This window comes from Alexandromys fortis, unplaced genomic scaffold (genome assembly GCF_014885135.2).
Source record: "Alexandromys fortis isolate MF-2015 unplaced genomic scaffold, M_Fortis_MF-2015_v1.1 scaffold_2_1_26212458, whole genome shotgun sequence".
NCBI lineage: Eukaryota > Metazoa > Chordata > Mammalia > Rodentia > Cricetidae > Alexandromys > Alexandromys fortis.
In genome coordinates this window covers 18,733,895-18,751,597 of record NW_026067930.1, presented here as the reverse complement: position 1 = coordinate 18,751,597, position 17,703 = coordinate 18,733,895, and the positions used below count along the sequence as shown (strand labels likewise).

General features: G+C 43.3%; 1 protein-coding gene across 1 annotated transcript; it reads right to left on the bottom strand.

The window, feature by feature from the left end:
• Positions 1-230: 230 nt before the first annotated feature.
• LOC126503436 (ATP synthase F(0) complex subunit C2, mitochondrial) lies at positions 231-852 on the bottom strand. The gene has a single exon (XM_050145137.1). It carries the CDS (start codon positions 792-794, stop codon positions 372-374), a length of 423 nt encoding a protein of 140 aa, XP_050001094.1. The 5' UTR covers positions 795-852; the 3' UTR covers positions 231-371.
• Between the last annotated feature and the right edge of the window lie 16,851 nt (positions 853-17,703).

The following is a 17,703-nucleotide window of genomic DNA, read 5'->3' as shown; positions in this document are numbered from 1 at the left end:
ACTCTGTCTCCTCCAGTTTTACCCTCTTATTTCTTCTTCATCTTCCCCATCCTCTCCCATCTTTCAACATCGCTCCTTTATTACGGCCAACCCTTTCTCTTTCACTGTTACCTGAGTCCTTCACTCCCACACTGCTTTCTTAAGGCAGCTGACTCTGACCATGTCTGCTTTCTCACCCCATTCAGTTTTCCCAATTACAAGCTGGATTCTTTTTTTTTTTTTTCTTATTAATACAGTATTTATTTGTCTTCTCTCTGTCAAACCCTGAGCCAGTCACTTTCCCCAGACTTCCTGGGGAGGTAGAGGAAAAGGAACATACAGGGCAGACGGGACACAAAAGAACTACAGGAGGTGAAGTGGAGACAGCTGGGTCACATGGCGAAGAGGATGAGAAAGGCCACCATTAGGCAAAAGAGCCCCATGGCCTCTGAGAGGGCAAAGCCCAGAATGGCGTAGGAGAAGAGCTGTTGCTTCAGAGAAGGGTTCCTGGCATAACCAATGATGAGGCTCCCAAAAACAGTTCCAATCCCAGCCCCAGAGCCAGCCACCCCAACAGTAGCAGCCCCAGCCCCAATGAACTTGGCGGCTGTGTCGATGTCCCTGGAAATGACACTGGTTTGGAAGCTGCGGCTAGGGACGAGTGAGGTCAAAGGACGAGGGACTGCCAAGCTGCTGAGGGCCTCATCTTTCCGTGTCTGTGGGTTCAGCTCCACTGCAGACAGAGGACGGCTCAGCAGCTGAGAGGTGCTCCTGACCAAGGAGCGGGTGGAGATGAACCTGGAACAGGCATACATTTTCAGGGGTGAGGGGCCAAGGCAAGAGAGCTGCTCCCAGGGTAGAGAAGACAGAGAGCACAAGCTGGATTCTTTCATCACATCCCCCTCCCCACTTATAAACGGCCATTAACTAAGACTATCCTGTTGCTAGATCCAACAGGCAAGTATAGGTCGACCTCTGTGTGTTAGCCTTCCCAACAGCATTTGGCTCTCCTATCATCTCCTCCTTCTTGAGATGCTCTGTCATCGCATCCCAGGGCACTCCTGCCTCCTGGTTTCCCTGCTCAGCTCTCTGGCTGCTCTGCCTTCCTTACCCCTGCTTTGACCTCCCCCATCCAGCCCATGGTTACACCAGAGCTTAGTTCTAATTCTCCAAGTTCTCACGTGCACCCGTGTTCCAGCCTGTCATGAAGAGCTGAAGTGATCCATCTGTGTGTTCTGCCTGAGGCTCTCCTAACACCCCCCAAAAGCAGTGTGTTGCTCAATCTATGTCCCAAACAAAACCCTTAAACATCCATTACTACATCTCAACAACCTAAAGTCTCCATCTTCGCGCTCCATCTTTGGAGCACAAACAGCACAGCCTATCAGAAAGCTAGCAGTCCTTCTGGACTGTCTTCCCCCATCATCGCCTCTCCTAGCAAGTCTCATAGGGGCTAAGTATCAGTCAAACTCCATCTACTGTCATTGCTGTGATTAGAGTGTTTTCCCTCTCTCCTTCAAACTACTGAGGAGCCTCCAAACAGCACCGGGATTGCTCTGTGTTTGCCCCCTTTCCATCAGCAAAGTCTGACTAAGTTCCTGTCTGACGGTGCAGAAAACCCTGCTCAAATGCACTTTACAAACCCTATTGGCTTCAGAATGTGCCATGAAATCGTTATGGCGTATTCTTCTAGTCTGGTACCAGGCTAACTCACAAGCTTCAGCCTACAGAAGCTCAGGCTACCCCGCAAACCATGGATCCCCCAGTCTCTGCGTTTGGAGCTTGCCTCACCGTACTGCCTTCTAACCATTCTGGTGTGGTCCAGCCACAGGCTACTTTGCCTAATAAGCATACTCTGGCCTTTACCACTGTGCTCACCAAATGGCTTTGTGTCTGCTGTCCTTATCTCTCTACCCTTGTTTACAAAGTACTTCCCTATATGTGCCTAATAGTTTCATATATTCAATCCAATGCATACATGTCTTTAATTCACAGAAGCATATTTAAAATTCCTACTTTAAATCAGTTGCCAACATGAAAACTCTGGAGATTTCCTTTAATAACCAAAAAAAAAAGTCTAGATTTCTATTATTTCTGGGACATAGGCCCAAGTTCCTGAGTTGCGCTGATTTTTCTGAGAAGTTATATCCATAACTTCTTTGTAAAAAAAAGATGTTTCTTTTCACAAAGAGAAAATGCTCCTCAAAACATAGTCCCTACGTGACCTCCCCGCCTGTCCCCATTTAGGTACCAGACTTTGTAATCTGCCTAAGGGACCATGTGCTCTCTTCAGACACGAACAGCATCTTATGTCTCTATGCCTAATGAAGCTGAACAGTGTCATGGTGTCCTCACTCCCTGGCCACAGAGAGTGCAGCAGAGACCTCTCCAGTCAGCAGCTACCGGCCAGGCAACTAGACACGGGCTGTTGATCCCTTCAACCATGGTTACATTAATCTGACCAGGATGACTGTGCCTAAGGCTCTGTAAACACAGGCCGAGTGGGAAAGGGTGGAGCTGCAGACGCAGAGGGAGTTGTGGAAAAGAAAGTTAGCCAGCTATTGCGCTCCTGCTACTGTGGCCCTGGCTTCTGCTCTGGTGACATTAGGTATTGGATGGATTAAAGCTTGGCCCAAAATAAAATATGTCTATTTTCCCTGCTCTGGGGAGATGGCTCTTTTTTCTTTCTCTTTGGAGAAGAGACCACATTTAGAGATCAGTTTCCTCACACAGCTGTGAGGGTTTTTTTTTTTTGTGTGTGTGTGTGTGGCTGTTTTATATTGGATATCTAACAGCAGACTGCTTAATTCATTGCCAAATGAGTTTTAGGCATCATTCAAGAGTCATACTCAGGGCTGTGGTTTTCTGGGAGAGGAGTAAAAAGCACTCCTAAGAATAACAAAACACTTGCAAAGAACAAATGTTGTCTTAAAGGCCTTCCACCTCCCAATCACACACTCCAGGTCCACACATGACTGTCCCCAGCAGGCCTAGAGTCTGCCAGCCAGCATCCCCTTTCTCTGACAAAGTGTAGGAGGCTCCCTCCATCTAAAGCTGCAATAGCCCTGGGGCCTTGATTCCCAGGTAAAGAAGGTTCCTTAATCATCCTTCCTTATCCATCTGGGATGGGGCTCACGTGTGTGTGCCAGAGAGAGAGAGAGAGAGAGAGAGAGAGAGAGAGAGAGAGAGAGAGATCTCAAAGATCTCTAGTTGAGAACAACCAACTGTAGGATTATAGTCTGTCCTCACAGAATCACTTTTTATTCATTATTTCTATGGATCAGAGATAAAGACTAGTCATTTCCATTTCTAAGACAGTTCTCCTCTAACGCTGTAAGCTTTGAAGCCAAGGAGAACTGTGTTCATATCTTGGTGCAAACACTTCCTGGGTAACCCTAAATCAAGCCACTTAACTGCATCAGAAATGAGTTGTGATGGAATAATAAATTGGTGTGGGAAAATATTGGTTGCTGGGATAAACATGAGAACTATTAAATATAAAGAACATTTACAATGCTATAAAAACGCAAAATGAAATTTTTTTAAGTAGGCAACGTCTTTCTCCCATATGATATCAAAATCACATAACTCTTCATCATGACCTCTGCAAGGTGACGTCATCCCTGTTAGTTTTCTTTCACAGTTCAGAAATCCCAGATGACCAAGAGCAGTTCACTGGTGGCAATACACTAAATCAGCAAAAGTGAGGACAGAGCCTGTGGGACCCATATGATGGTTTGCAATGTCAAAAACGTCAAAAGTTTTAAAAACTTAAAATTGCACCAAGTGATTCATTTGCTCACTTACCTCCATCTGTTTTACAGCCTTCTACCCGTTCCTCCAGCTTTGACTCTCTTTCTGCTCCCTCTCCATCAATGTTTCCTAATTGCTCCTAACAATGTTCCATTCCAGGCGTGAGAATTCAACTGTTTCTTATTCTTACCATTTTAGCCATTTATGGGTCTCTTCATTGACAACTACCAACAACAAACTAATTACCTTCACCTAAGGTGGAAACCAGAACAGATCCATGCACATAGATATGAAAATATTTAGCCTAACAGTGTGAGTGGGGATGTCTCTGACTCCTTTGCCACTCTTGAGACCCTTTTCACCTACTGAGTTGCCTCAATCAGCCCTGATAACTGAGTTGCCTCAATCAGCCCTGATATGAGACTTATTGTATCTTGTTATGCTGTATTTGGTTGCTTTTCCAGGGAGGCCGGCTCTTTTCTGAAGGAAAACAGAAAAGTACATCTGGGGGAAAGGGAAGGAGGGGCTGGGAGGAGTGGAGGGAGGGGAAACTGTAGTCGGGATATATTGTATGAGAGAATTAAAAAAAAGGAAGGGAGGGAGGAAATGAGGAAGGGAGAGAGAGGAAAAAAGAAAAAAGAAAGAGACAGAGAGAGAGGGAGAGAAAGGAAAAGAAGAAGGAAGGAAGGAGAAAATATGAGATTTAGTAGGTAGTTTGACAAGTTAGCAAAACAACAATTGTAGATTTTCTTAAGACCTCTCCCTGCTGTGGATTTTTGATTAGGTTTATAGTATGAGGCATGAGTTCCCTCTCGTGGAGAGGGTTTAAATCCAATTGGAAAGTGGTATGTTACCCCCATAACAACTATGCCACTGTTGTGTTATCTGGCAGATTGGTATTGTAGCATGAAGGATTCCGTGCTGGGTATAACCAGTGATTGCTTTTCTCCACAGTGTCCTGCATAACCTCTTCTGGCACTGTGAAAGTTATCAGGGAGAGCATTTTCACTTATTCCAAATTGATTTCTCTATGTCCTGCAGCCAAAGTGTCTTCAGCAATAGGGTCTTACCATCCAATTTTCAAACTCCTTTTTGTTTTCAATTATAGTTTTCAACCAGTTTGTACAGAAATGAGTTTTGTGGTAGTTTGAATGTATTTAGCCCCCATAAACTCACAGGGAGTGGCACTATTAGGAAGTGTGGCCTTGTTAGAGGAAGTAGTATGATCTTATTAGGGGCGGGGGGGGGGGGGGGGGGGGATGGATAACACACACCTTTAATCCAGACCTTGAGGCTGGAGGGCACACCTTTAATCTGGGCCATACCTTCTGTTGGAAGTGTCACTGTAGGGGCAGGCTTTGGGGTCTTTTTTTCCACGCTTCACTTAGTGTGACAGTCAGTCAACTTCCTGCTGCCTCTGAGTCAAGATATGGGACTCTCAGCTCCAGCACCGTGTCTGCCTGCCTGCTGACTCTCTCCATCATTGATCATGAGTGGACTTAACCTCTGAAACCGTAAGCTAGACATGCTCAATTAAATATTTTCTTTGTAAGAGTTGCTGTAGTCTGCTAGAGCTTGGAATGTTTGCTCCTGAGCCTCCAAACTCTGAGAAAATACTTTTTGTTCTTTATGCAGTCTAAGTTATTTTTTATAGCAACACAGACTAAGACTTACACCAGGTCAAATAGTTAGGCTTCATTTATACAACAGACATGGTTCATTGAGTGTGGAAAGCTTCCTGAGGAGTCTTATTCATCTCTGTGGACCCTGGGGATAGAAGATATTTGGCACCATTGAATGCACACACGGCAGAAGCCTGAAATCGGTTCTACTGAAGATCACCTACCACCAGACTTCTACTAGGCACATAGCCTGAACGTTGACAATCCCTGTGTGAACCTTAGCTTCTCTTCCCGCTACTGTGATACTCTTGACAGAAACAAGCTCAAGGAGGGAGGGGTTGTCTTAGCTCAAGGTACAGCCAAGTGCAGTAGAGAAATACAGCCCAATGCAGAGCTTGGAGCGGTTGGTCACACCACTTCTGCCATGAGGAAACGGAGGGGGATAAACGCTTGAATGTGTTCAGTTCAATTTCCCATTTCATACATTCCAGAATCTCCTGCCCAAAATTAAGATGACTCCCTTCCCATATCAACCAACACAACCAAAATAACCCCTGGCAGACATCCTCAGAGGCTAACCTTAATCTAAGTAACCCCTCACAGGTGTGCCCAGAGACGTCTCAGCAGCGATTCAGGGGTCTTTCAAGTTAGTGACTAATGCCAACCATCACATCATCCACAAGTGATTCCTTACTAAATGTCCACAACTACCCTAAATCTTTTCCACATGGCATGCTCCCACGACCACTTCCCCGCCATCTGCAACCTGCGTTCGGTCAGCTTGTTCTCTCCTTTGAAGCTATCTGTTGAGAACAATCTTTGCATGTAATTATTCAAGATTAGGCCTCCCAGTCCCCGCGACTCTCCAGCGTTTTGTGCTGACAGAGACCCTTTTCAAATCACACTGTCACGATTTAAGCCCACACTTTTTCCTACTCAATGTCTCCAGCATATTGGAACCACATGGAACAGTTTTGAAACCCGAGGTTTTCTCACAGAAGTCTGTATTTCCCTCCAAGCTGACCAGCCTCCAGAACGTGCTTTATAGGAAACTGGAGGAAAAGAAGGAAAAATAAGAAAAGCTATATATACTTGCATGGGTCCAGAGATGTTTACTACAAATCTATCAGTTTCAAAATCAGGTCACCCCACGCGATGACAAGACCCAATTGCCCCTTTTAAAAATTAATTTTAAGTTTGCATACAAATATGTGTATCTTACAGTCTGTTCCGCCCCCCCCATACGGCCTCCTTTCCACTAGCTGCTTCTGTCCCCTCTACACAATTCCACTTCCATTTGATGCCGTATATATGTATACATCGTTTCATCAATCTACATAAAATTCTAGAAACGACAAATGAGAAAAAACCATACCGTGTCTGTCTTTCTGAGACTGGCCTAATTCTCTTGATATGGTTACCTCCAGTGGCATCCATTTTTTCCCAAGGAACATGATGTCATTATGACTCCTTTTCCAGATGAGTCTTCCCTAGGGCAAGGGGAGGAGGGGCATTTTTCTTTACCCTTGTCACCACATAGCAAACAATGGGTGGGGGCAATCCTGCTGCCCTCAAACCCCCCCCAGACCAGCTCACCTGCACCACCACCAAAAAGATCACCTCCTTTAATTCAGTCCTGATTTGAGTCTATTTCGTGCCTAAACCTGACTGAAAAGGTCTTACGAATTTGACGTATTCCATTTTTAGGAAAATGGATGCAACCAGAAATTGTCTTGCTAGAAAAAAAGACATATTCAAAAGGCAAATGTTTCATTCTTTCTATCATACGTCGAGTCTATAATAACATTATATGTGCACATATACATAGATGGATGTTTATGTGTGCAGGAGCATGTGTAGGTCATAAAATAACAAATAGGGTGACAAAGCTAAGGAAGACATCAAAGGGAGGAGGGAAGAAGAAGATGACAGAATACTGGACTCCATGTGACTTGAAAGTAGGTGGGGCCAGGAGGATCTGGGGAAAAGGGAGCCAGCCAGTCAGAAGGAAAGAGCGACCACATGGGAGAAAAGTGAGAAAAAAGCTTAATGACACATATGTAACGACACTGTTATTTTATATGTGGGCATAAAATTAATTTAAAAATAAATATCTTAAGACAGCTTGTAAAGATTAAAAAGAGCCACCAAGTTAGCTGAGTGGGTACGGAAATCTGACAAAATAATATGATAGGCAAGAACAAGGTATCTCCACATGATAGCAGAGAACATGGTATCTCCACGCAATAGGAGAGAACATGGTATCTCCACACGATAGGAGAGAACATGGTATCTCCACACAATAGAACAGAAGCTTCGAAAAAAAAGAAAGGAAGGAAGGTAGGAAGGAAAGAAGGAATGAAAGGAAAAAAGGAAGTAAGGAAGGAAAGAGGGAGGAAAGAAAGAAGGAGAAAGTTGAGTGTGGTAGCACACAACTTTAATCCCAATATTCAAGAGGCAAAGATGTTCATATTTCTGTGAGCTGAAGGCCAGCCTGGTCTACATAGAGAGTTCCAAGCCAGCCAGGACTGCAATAGTTACATCCTATCATAAATAAATAGATAAATGAATAGGTAGATGGAATAGATAGATAGATAGATAGATAGATAGATAGATAGATAGATAGGCAGACAGATAGATAGACAGATAGATGGATCTCATTAATTTACTTAGTACTCTGCTCACAGTAATATGCTCTATGTCCCTGTGTCATAGCTGAACAAATGTTTATTTAGCTGCCACTAAGTACCAAACGTAAGATTACTGATAGAGGAAACATTGCCCCACCATTCGGAGTAGCTGGTTACACAAGACTAAAGAGCACTGTTTACAGTTCTAGAGAACTGACAATGACTTCAATGTCACCATCAGTGGAGCAGCTGGATGCATTTTGCTGTGTATACACACTGGAGGTCTATTAAATAAGTTATATCTGCAGCTACAAACAGGGAAGTAGATCAATGGTGCATTGTTAATTAAATCAAAAGATATTTCTGACTAGCATGAGTGATATAATGTCACTTTTATAAAACCAAGCTATCTATACTTCATGTGTATGCTTTTGTATACACAAGGAAAAGTGTTGAAAAGTTACCAAATGATCTACCACAATTACCACTTAGTCACTAGGGGAAGAAGTTATTAGTATTTATATACTACTGCAATTAGGCAGCAGATGTGGCGAGATTTTTTTTTTAATATTACAGAGAAACTCAGTGAGGAAAACATTTAGAATGAAACAAAATGAAACTCCAACTCAGCAATGCTCCTCACATCTTTTGACCAGGATTCGTGACTAGAACCGAATGGTTTATGCGAACGGCCTCAATGCTGCATGCAACATAATAAACAAAGATATTCTAATCTGGTTTTGTAAACAGGAGCCCAGACAGCATGAAAGCAGAATTGAAAAGATTGAAAGTATTTCATCTGAAAGTATCTAATTTTCTTATATATAAGTATTTCTCTGGGTGGTGAAGAATTTAGTGCTGACTAGGTGAATCCATGTTGGTCTTGAGTCCTGAACCATGTGTTATTTTTGGGTGGGCATAATTTATTCTCCTGGCACCTATTCACCACAGACAACCACTACCAACAGTGAGTGGCCTCTCTACCCTGATGTAGGCTTGCCCTCTATATATATATATGGCCAAGCTTGCTCTGATCATTGAGAGAAGGGACATATGCTTATGCTGACTGATTGAAGCAAATGACCCACACTGCAAAAAGACAGAAATGTAATCTCCTACATCACACAGTAATGGGGGTCATTCGTGACCGCACTCTGTCCTGTGTTGATCATACTTAAGCAAGGGACTTAAGTTTAGCAGTAGGGATGAGGTTCTGTCTTTCCTTCTGAATATAAACAAGAAGACCTTTGGCTTCAATTCACAGCCTTGTTAAACTGCAAAAGGGCTCTGCACAGATGTCAACCAACAACAAGAACAAAAGCAGAGGTGTGCCTTGGTTCTACTTTGAGCTACAGACACAAACATGACCTATAATTCACTTTACTGCTGTGCTTTACAATCAAGGATGTTAATATATTTTATTCATTGATTATACCAATCTATGTAAATCTATGCTAAGTGTTTTTGCTATATGCCACCAAAATATTTTTAAAGTAACCCCCTGTTTGTGGCAGTCAGATATTTCTGAACAAGAAGAGGAGAAGGAAGTTGCATTGTCCTGTATTGAAGGTGCTGAGAAAACACTAGGCCTTCTAAATTACCATAATGAGAGTATCTGCTCACAACAGGCAAAGGCAGAAGTGGACCAACAGCTGAGCAAGATGACAATTAATGCCAAGAACAGAGAGAGGCTGAAGGCACTGGAGGGATGTCAATCAGAAAATCACAATTCCATAGACTAGGGAAGAAGGAAGTTCAAGGAAGCTATTGTGCAACATAGTACTTAATACTTAGTCCTGGCTGGTCCGAAACTCCCTATATAGACCAGGATGGCCCAGAAACTCAGAGATCCACCTGCCTCTGCCGCCAGATTAAAGGCATGTGCCACTATATGCTCTTGAGAATTGCTAAAGAACGGACCTCAGTTATCCACACGACAAAAGACAGTGTGTGAGACAATAAGCCTTAGCGTTAGTCGTCCTGTGTATGTGTTTCCATATGCAAGATAGAGTATATCATTTTATACCAACAGTATATGGAATTTTTATACAGCAATGAAAATAGTATTCAAGTCAAGATCTTAACTCAAGCTGGCGCTGGATTCACTATGTAGCCAAGTTGGCCTTGAACTCACCAACTTCCTACCTCAGTCTCCCACATGTTTAGACTATACTTGTGTGCCACCAAGCAGGCTAAAAAAATATTTTTTAAAAGTAAGATACATATTAAATAAAATTTGAAAGCCCTGAAACGTACTCAACATCAAATTTTACATTTTTTTTTACTCATATCCTGCTTCTTGGCGTTTGCTTTTCTCAGCAATAGGAAGGGTCACAGGCACGTTTGTTTCGTATGTCATAAAACTCTGCTCAGCCTAGCACATCCTTTCTGCATTGCTAATGAGTAAGATGGCGGCCAGCATCGTTGAGATTGCGAGGTAGAGGACGTATTCTTACTAAACACTTCTCTGTTTCCTAAGTCTCACCTCAGATTTAGTCTAAAAGCACGTGGGTGCCAATGTGTGCCCCGCAGAGGGCTAGGAATCGTGGCTGATGGTTGAAACCTGCAGACAGTTTGGAACGTTCTTGTCAGTAAGCAAACACCTTCAACAGCTTCAAGATGGAGACGGTTTAGTCTATTGAATGGAAGTGCAGTCTCTAGCATCAATCATGAATGGGTAGCTGCTCTTTCCTCAGCACCACTGTCTTTATAATGGAGATGACACCAATACCCACCTTAGCTTAGCTTAGCACTGTTGCTGAAGGATGTCCAGAAATCATTTAAGCAGTGCCTCATAACGGTGGTAGGCATTCAGGAGCCATTCCCTATAAAGATGTGAGAAATGGGTTAAAAACATGAGTGATTGACAAGGAAGTGGGAGCACAGCTGCTTGAGAGCCAGACTCAGTGCTCACAAGGGTCCCGCGCTACTTCATTGTCTAATACTTTGCCAATTTTTCCACATTATCAATAATGAGTTTACCCATCACATCTGGGAACAATCAGACCAAGGGCAAACTTTCCAGCCAAAGACGCAAGCACTTTCCTGCACCCACTACGAGTCAACTGAAATTGCTTTTCCAGTCTCCAAATGCCATAAACACACACACACATGCACACACACACACACACACACACACACACCTGCATACCAAGATATCTTTTGTGCATGACAGTGGGCAAGAAAGAGAAAAGAAAGTATTACTCAAGATCAAACATTGTTTTCAAGTCTAGGTTAGAATTCCTGGAAAATCCATCCACAGTGTTTTTCAGTCAGGTTAAAACGTCTGAGCTGTGATCAAATAGTGCGCCAAGAACGTGGCTAGACATACAGGCTTGGAAAACTGGAGAGAAGGGCTTATTTTCAAATGAGAAGCAGAGCTAAGTTATGCCGGCAACTCAGCCTGAAGGCCTCAGTCTGGAGGACGGCTTTGTGGCTGACTCTGACCTCTGGATGAATCACTAGATGCGAGCAATATCAGTATTCTTCTCTTCATTTTGAGAGATGGTCTCGCATAATCTGGGTAGGTCTTGAAGCTGTGATATAGCGAGGATGATCTTGATCATCTTCTGGCCTTTCTGCCTCTACCTCTGGAGTGCTGAGATTACAAGGAAGCCCCACCACACACGGCTTGTGGTGCTCGGGATCAAACTGATGGTCTTATGCATAGGAAGCAAGCACCTCTACCAACTAAGATGCATACCAGAAAAAAAAAATCCCACTAAAGTCAGTAGAGGTGGCACACCTTTGTATTGTTAATTAGTTTCTTGTTTTTCTTCTGTCTTTGTAGCTCCTTTGATCCCATGGCAAAAGTTGTGCCCAATCTATGGAAGAAGTGCCCTGATGCAAGCATGCGTCAGGTTTTCAAGAAAGACTACAGAGATAATCTGCCTGGGGACTTTCTCTTCCCTAAATCATCTGAAATACAATTTAGGCCTTCCTAGAGGTTAAGGCCCATCTAAAATTCAACAACTATTCCAGCAAGTGGCTTGGGTGGCATCAGTTAAAAAGGGTTCTGGCTGAGTCAGGGCTCTTTGGATGCAAAAAAAAAAAATCCTTTTCTCATCTAAGCATTTGATTTATGGAAAGGAAAATGAATGTACTCACTCTGGAAACTGATAGACTCAAGAAACAAGCTCAAAAATAGCCAAGGATAGCAAAGACTAGTGGTATCTATACTCCAAACTAAGATCAAGAGCTGAGATTGGTCTGGATTGGGTTTCTTTTCTTTCTTTTCTTTTCCTGACTTTTCTTTTTCTAACCTAGAAACACTAGATGCTTCAGGAATAAATTCAGAACCATTCCCAAGCAGGTACATATCCCCAAGCAGGCCATATAATCTGATGCCAAGGCTGCCAAGGCTGGGGGTAAGGAGGCATTTGGATGGCAAGCTTTCTCAGCAAGAAATACAAGTTCTGACTCTCACCCCAATCATGCAAAGGAGGGTCTCCAGACAAGAGTTTAGATACTGGACTGGGGTGTGTGTGTGTGTGTGTGTGTGTGTGTGTGTGTGTGTATGTGTGTGTGTGTGTGTAGACAGACGAGGTGATATAGACATGAACATAGATGCTATATTTATATAACCATCAAAAATCAGCATCAACTTAATTTGGCTCATCACTTAGGCTATATCATTTATGTTGTATCACTTATGCATGCAAATATCCAAGTGAAATTATTTAAAAGGAGGGAAAGATTTATCTAGGCTTGTAGTTGTAGAGATTTTGCTGTATACCCACGTGGCTTTCATGATTCTGGACCCTTACCTCATGATGGGGAGTCTATAGCCAAACAGAGCAATTTGTCTCATGGCAGACCAGAAGCAGAAGAGAGACAGGAAAATTTGGGGACAAAGTGTATCTTTTCAGGGCATATCTCTACTGACCCACCTTCTCTAACCAGGCCCCTCCCTTCTGGTTTTCAACATCTTTCCATATGGCACCTTATGATCCATGAAAGAATCCACTCATTGACTATCAGATTTCTCATGACCAAGTTACCTGGATCCACCCACCTGAGCTACAAGCTTTCAACGCATGAGCCTTTAAAGGACATTTTATATCAACACTGGTAGTACACTCATGGGACATGGTTAGTCAGAATTGGGCAGGCATCGAGGCCTTCCACAACAAGGAGATATAGACAGTGGGTTAAAATAAAGAAGAGGGCTATGTCCTCTAAAGCCCAGACCATCACTTGGGTTCTGCCTCCGTAAGAATGAGTTAGTGAAAGTTAGGCGAAACGTTGAGCCCAGAAGACTAGATGCAATATTGACAGGCGGTTCCAGTCCCTTTAAAGTAACTGAAATGCATGCAGGAAACCAAGAGGGGAGCCCCAGTCAAAAGCTGCAGATGAGAAAGTGACAAACGTCCAGGGTTTCCTCCCAGCACAATGTCATCCATGACACTGCCTGAGGGACCTTATGATTTAGCCAGGACTGGTACAGGCACTAAGTGGAGGCTGCCTCTTGAAGTTGAAAATTGTCCTGTTCCAGCAAGCATGCATGGCTAAAGAAGGCAACGCCTGAAAGATAAACGACCTAGGAAGAACGCCAATAGCTTGCTTTTCTTCTCTACCACCTCCAGAACCCTCCCCCAAACAAAGGAAAAGAGATGTAGCATTTCATCAGTGCCAATGTACCAAACACTGTACTACTTTAAAACCTCAAAAAGAGATTTGTTATCCTCATTTTCCCACCGCAGAAGCTGAATACCCAAGATTTTAAATAACTTGTCTTGAGGGCTACTGACTTTAGATTCAGACTCTAGACTGCCCAAAACAAGAGCGTGTGTGTGTGTGTGTGTGTGTGTGTGTGTTACCTATTGATGTGGGATTTCCCTCTGTGTGCTCTGATTACCATTCATGAATAAAGAAATTGCTTTGGACCTATAGCAGGGCAGAACTTAGCTAGGTAGGGAAAACTAAGCTGAATGCTGGGAGGAAGAAGGGCAGAGTCAGAGAGAAGGCATGGAGCCTCTGGAGACAGACGCTGGGAACTTCACTCAGTAAGCCACAGCCACGTTGCAGTACACACATTAATAGAAATGGGTTAAATTGATATGTAAGAGTTAGCCAATAAGATGATAGTGCTAATGGGCCAAGTAGTGAGTTAAGTAATATGGTGTGATTATTTTGGTTCTGGGCAGCTGGGACAAACAAGCAGCCTCCTTCAACACTCTCTGCTCTGTCACCTCTCATTTTATTATGGGTCTTCCTCTCAGGGCTACTTCCTATAGTTCAGAATGGTATACTTCTAACTAGAATACACATCCTCATTATAATATATCAGGTGGTACAGAAGGTGCCCAGCTTAGAATAAGGTACATTGTACAGTTGCAGTTCTGTGTGAGATTTTTCCAGTGCTGGGATTGCAGGTAGAGTAAGGGTGAGGGCTAATGTAGACGCTCAGAGATTGAAACTCTTTTGTACTAAAGGAAACAGGTCCAAGCACCTGCTTGCAACTCCAGTTGTAGGGAATAGAGACAGGAGCCTCACTTATCTCATAAGTTACAGGCCAGGAAAAGACTGAGTCAAAGGTGAATGGGCCTGAAGAATGACCTCTGGCCTCCACATACACAAACATATGCCTTTGCATACACATGAACACATATGCATACAAGAAATTCTAATGACACGGGGGATCCATGAAGAAATCTCAACCAGGCTCATAGGGGCTGTAGACTTTGGACTTCATTCCTCAGGTCCCCATCAGAGAAACAGATGAAGAATTCATGATCCCTCAGAACATCATGGGCACTAGGGAAATTCCAATGGAAAAAAAAGTCCCTGAAATTTCCAGATTCTTTGAAAGAATGGAAACTTCTAAAGGTGGCCTGAGTCAGAGACCCAAGAGTATAAAAGAAGAAAAAGAAGATAAAATGGAACAAAGGAAGACCTTATCTCAGAGTCAGGAAATTTCCAATGTGTCTGGATGGTAGAGACGAGCAGTATGGAGTCCCTGACACTTGGCTCACGGGATACTCTGTGTTGAGGAGTATCTGGACCGAGCAGTATGGAGTCCCTGACACTTGGCTCACGGGATACTCTGTGTTGAGGAGTATCTGGACCGAGGAAAAAGGTGACCATGCAAGCCATTTTCAGCCTCAATTCCAATCTCTCTGCAGAGCACGGGTGATTCTCACTGTATGCCTTTAAAACCACTTATCATTTTCCTGACTTGAGTGCTTTTAAGGGACCATGTGACTAGCACATGACTAGGGTCGTTGGGACAAAACAAAGCCCTCACAAAGTTTGTTTCTGACCTGACTTTCTTATTGTCTCTGGACTCTGTATTCCAGGCAATGTTCTTTCTCTTAGAACTGGAGCCAGCATCAGCTGGATTGATGTAGTGTTTTCTGTAAACTGTGAGACCAAAGAACAGAAGGATAGGAAAGATCCCACAGTGAGCCAGATCAAATTTCAGGGCAGCCCAAGGTTCTGCATCTGACTTTGGTAACCAGGGACATGTGGTAAAGAAACACACTGATTGTTGTTAAACCTCAAAAGGACAAAGACCAACCCTGAGCAGGAAAAAAAATGTGTCTATCTTGCATGCAGATCTCTGATGGATGTCTTACTCCATCTCTAGAGTTCAGTTGCGATAGTCTGGGCTGTGGAATCAAAGGTTACCCTGCCTTCCCATCATATAAGGAAGAGCCTTCCTCATATCTAAAATGAATATAATAAAAGTGTACTGAAACATGGCTAGGAATGATGAAGAAAATGTATGCACAAAAAAAAAGACATGTATGTGTAAGACAAACTAGTTGAGAATGAGAAGGGTTAAGCAGGAGAGGAGAATGATGGAAGAGCCTGAATATGACAAAATGTGCTACACTCATGTATGAAAATGTCATTAATGGAACCCACGGTTCCATAGAACCAACAGAAAACTTGAAAGCATCACATCAAAACATGGGCTTCTATTGCACCTGGTACAGCACTCCTCAGGGGGAAAAAAATAGAAAGAAAGAACAGAAACCATATGTGCAGTACAGGATACAGAGGCTGGCACATAGTAGGTACTTTATAAATTATAGTAGTGATACGATGGAGGTTTGTTCTACAGTATTAACTGGTGCACAGCTCAGGTGTGTGTGAAATCCAAGGCCCTGTTTAAAGTATGTCCCTTAAATGAGTAAGTGTGTCCCTTTAATGAGTCATTTCCCACCTAAGCCAAGAGAGGCCCTAGCTGGACAGGAACACTAATATTTGACTTAACATTGCCTCAACCCCGGATCTCAAGGAAAGCCCCGCTCTGCTCCTTGGTCCCTAGGACACTCTTGACCTCTGACTTCTTTTCTCAACTCTTTCCTGACTCCTCAGCAAGTAACCTATCCCTTGCCTTCCAGATGCCAGGCATTAACCTTCCTCTTTTGTGGGTTTATTTATACAAACGTAACACTCGCTAACATCTGACATCTCACAAGAGATTTATTACTTACTTGTTGCAATGCAAACGGTAGGGGAGTCAACGAGAGACCAGTAACAGCTTGTAGTCGCCTTGGCGGTGCATTGCCATCTGCTAGGCAACCTCTCTGGAAACATGCTTAGGTATTTGTAGGTCTCTCATGCCGTTTGGAGGGTGTGCCTAAATGAACACATCTGGGGGCAGCACTGATAGAGAGGTCTACACTCTACAATACCCATTTGTTTTATAGCAATTCTGCCATAGAATTATAAAGAGGGATTCTGAGATTGGCCTGGACCACATTAAACACCAGTTCAAGTCTATATTGTCTATGCTCCTATGAGTCCTTGATTTGTTGGGATTTACTCACCAAAAAAAAGAAAAGAAAAGAAAAGAAAAAAAAAGATTTTTACTTGGCTTCATGCAATGAGAATATCTGCATTGGATTCATGATTAAAAGGACAAAATGTCCTGATGTCACAGGAAATGATGGAAACTAAGGACTCTAAGGAACCCAGCTGGGACCTGAGAGAACAGCAAGTACCACTCGTTCATATCTGCTGAGCAGTCACAGTGTCCTTGCTCTCATTGAAAAGAGCCAGGCTTCCTTGGGCAAAGAACAGAAATGCTGTTTTCCACGGGAGTCTCCTTAGCAAATGGGTGCTTGTTCCTCTCCATTTCCATCTGTTTTGTACTGATTTGCCCTTGAGTTTAACTGTCCACCCAGTAGGTATTTTTAGAGCTAGGGCATGAACATTCCAGAAGATCTATCACCTAGGGTTTTGGTAGCAAATTCCCTTAAAAAAAAAATCTTTAGACTACTTGAGCAGAAAAGATATTGAGTGCACAGGTGTCCAATACCTTAACTGAACCAACAAGATGGGACAAGCAGGCCCAGCAGAGACTAAGCGAAACACAGCCAAGGTCTTTGTAGAAATGGTCTACCCAGGCTGCCACTGCTGTTCTTCAGTCACCAGATTCTTACCATGAAAACACTGCCTCAACTCTGCTTTAGCTCCCAGAAAGTGTGGGTGCGTGTTTGAGCGCCTGTGGGATACACAAATGTGTACGTTTGCGTACGGAGGTCAGAAGTCAACACTAGGTGTTTCCCTTAGTCCTTTCGAACTTATATTTTGAGACAAGCTCTTTCATTGGACCCAGGACTCACCAATCTAGCTAATATGGCTGCCCAGTAAGCGTCAGGGATCTGCTTACCTTTGCAGCCCAAATGCTGGGATTACAGACATGTGCCGCCACCTCCAGCTTTTCCGCGGGTTCAGACTCAGCTCTTGTGTTTGTGCAGTGAGTA

Bases quoted from the DNA above. Each gene is read 5' to 3' on its own strand.
- LOC126503436 (XM_050145137.1), bottom strand. From the start codon at position 794: ATGTATGCCTGTTCCAGGTTCATCTCCACCCGCTCCTTGGTCAGGAGC.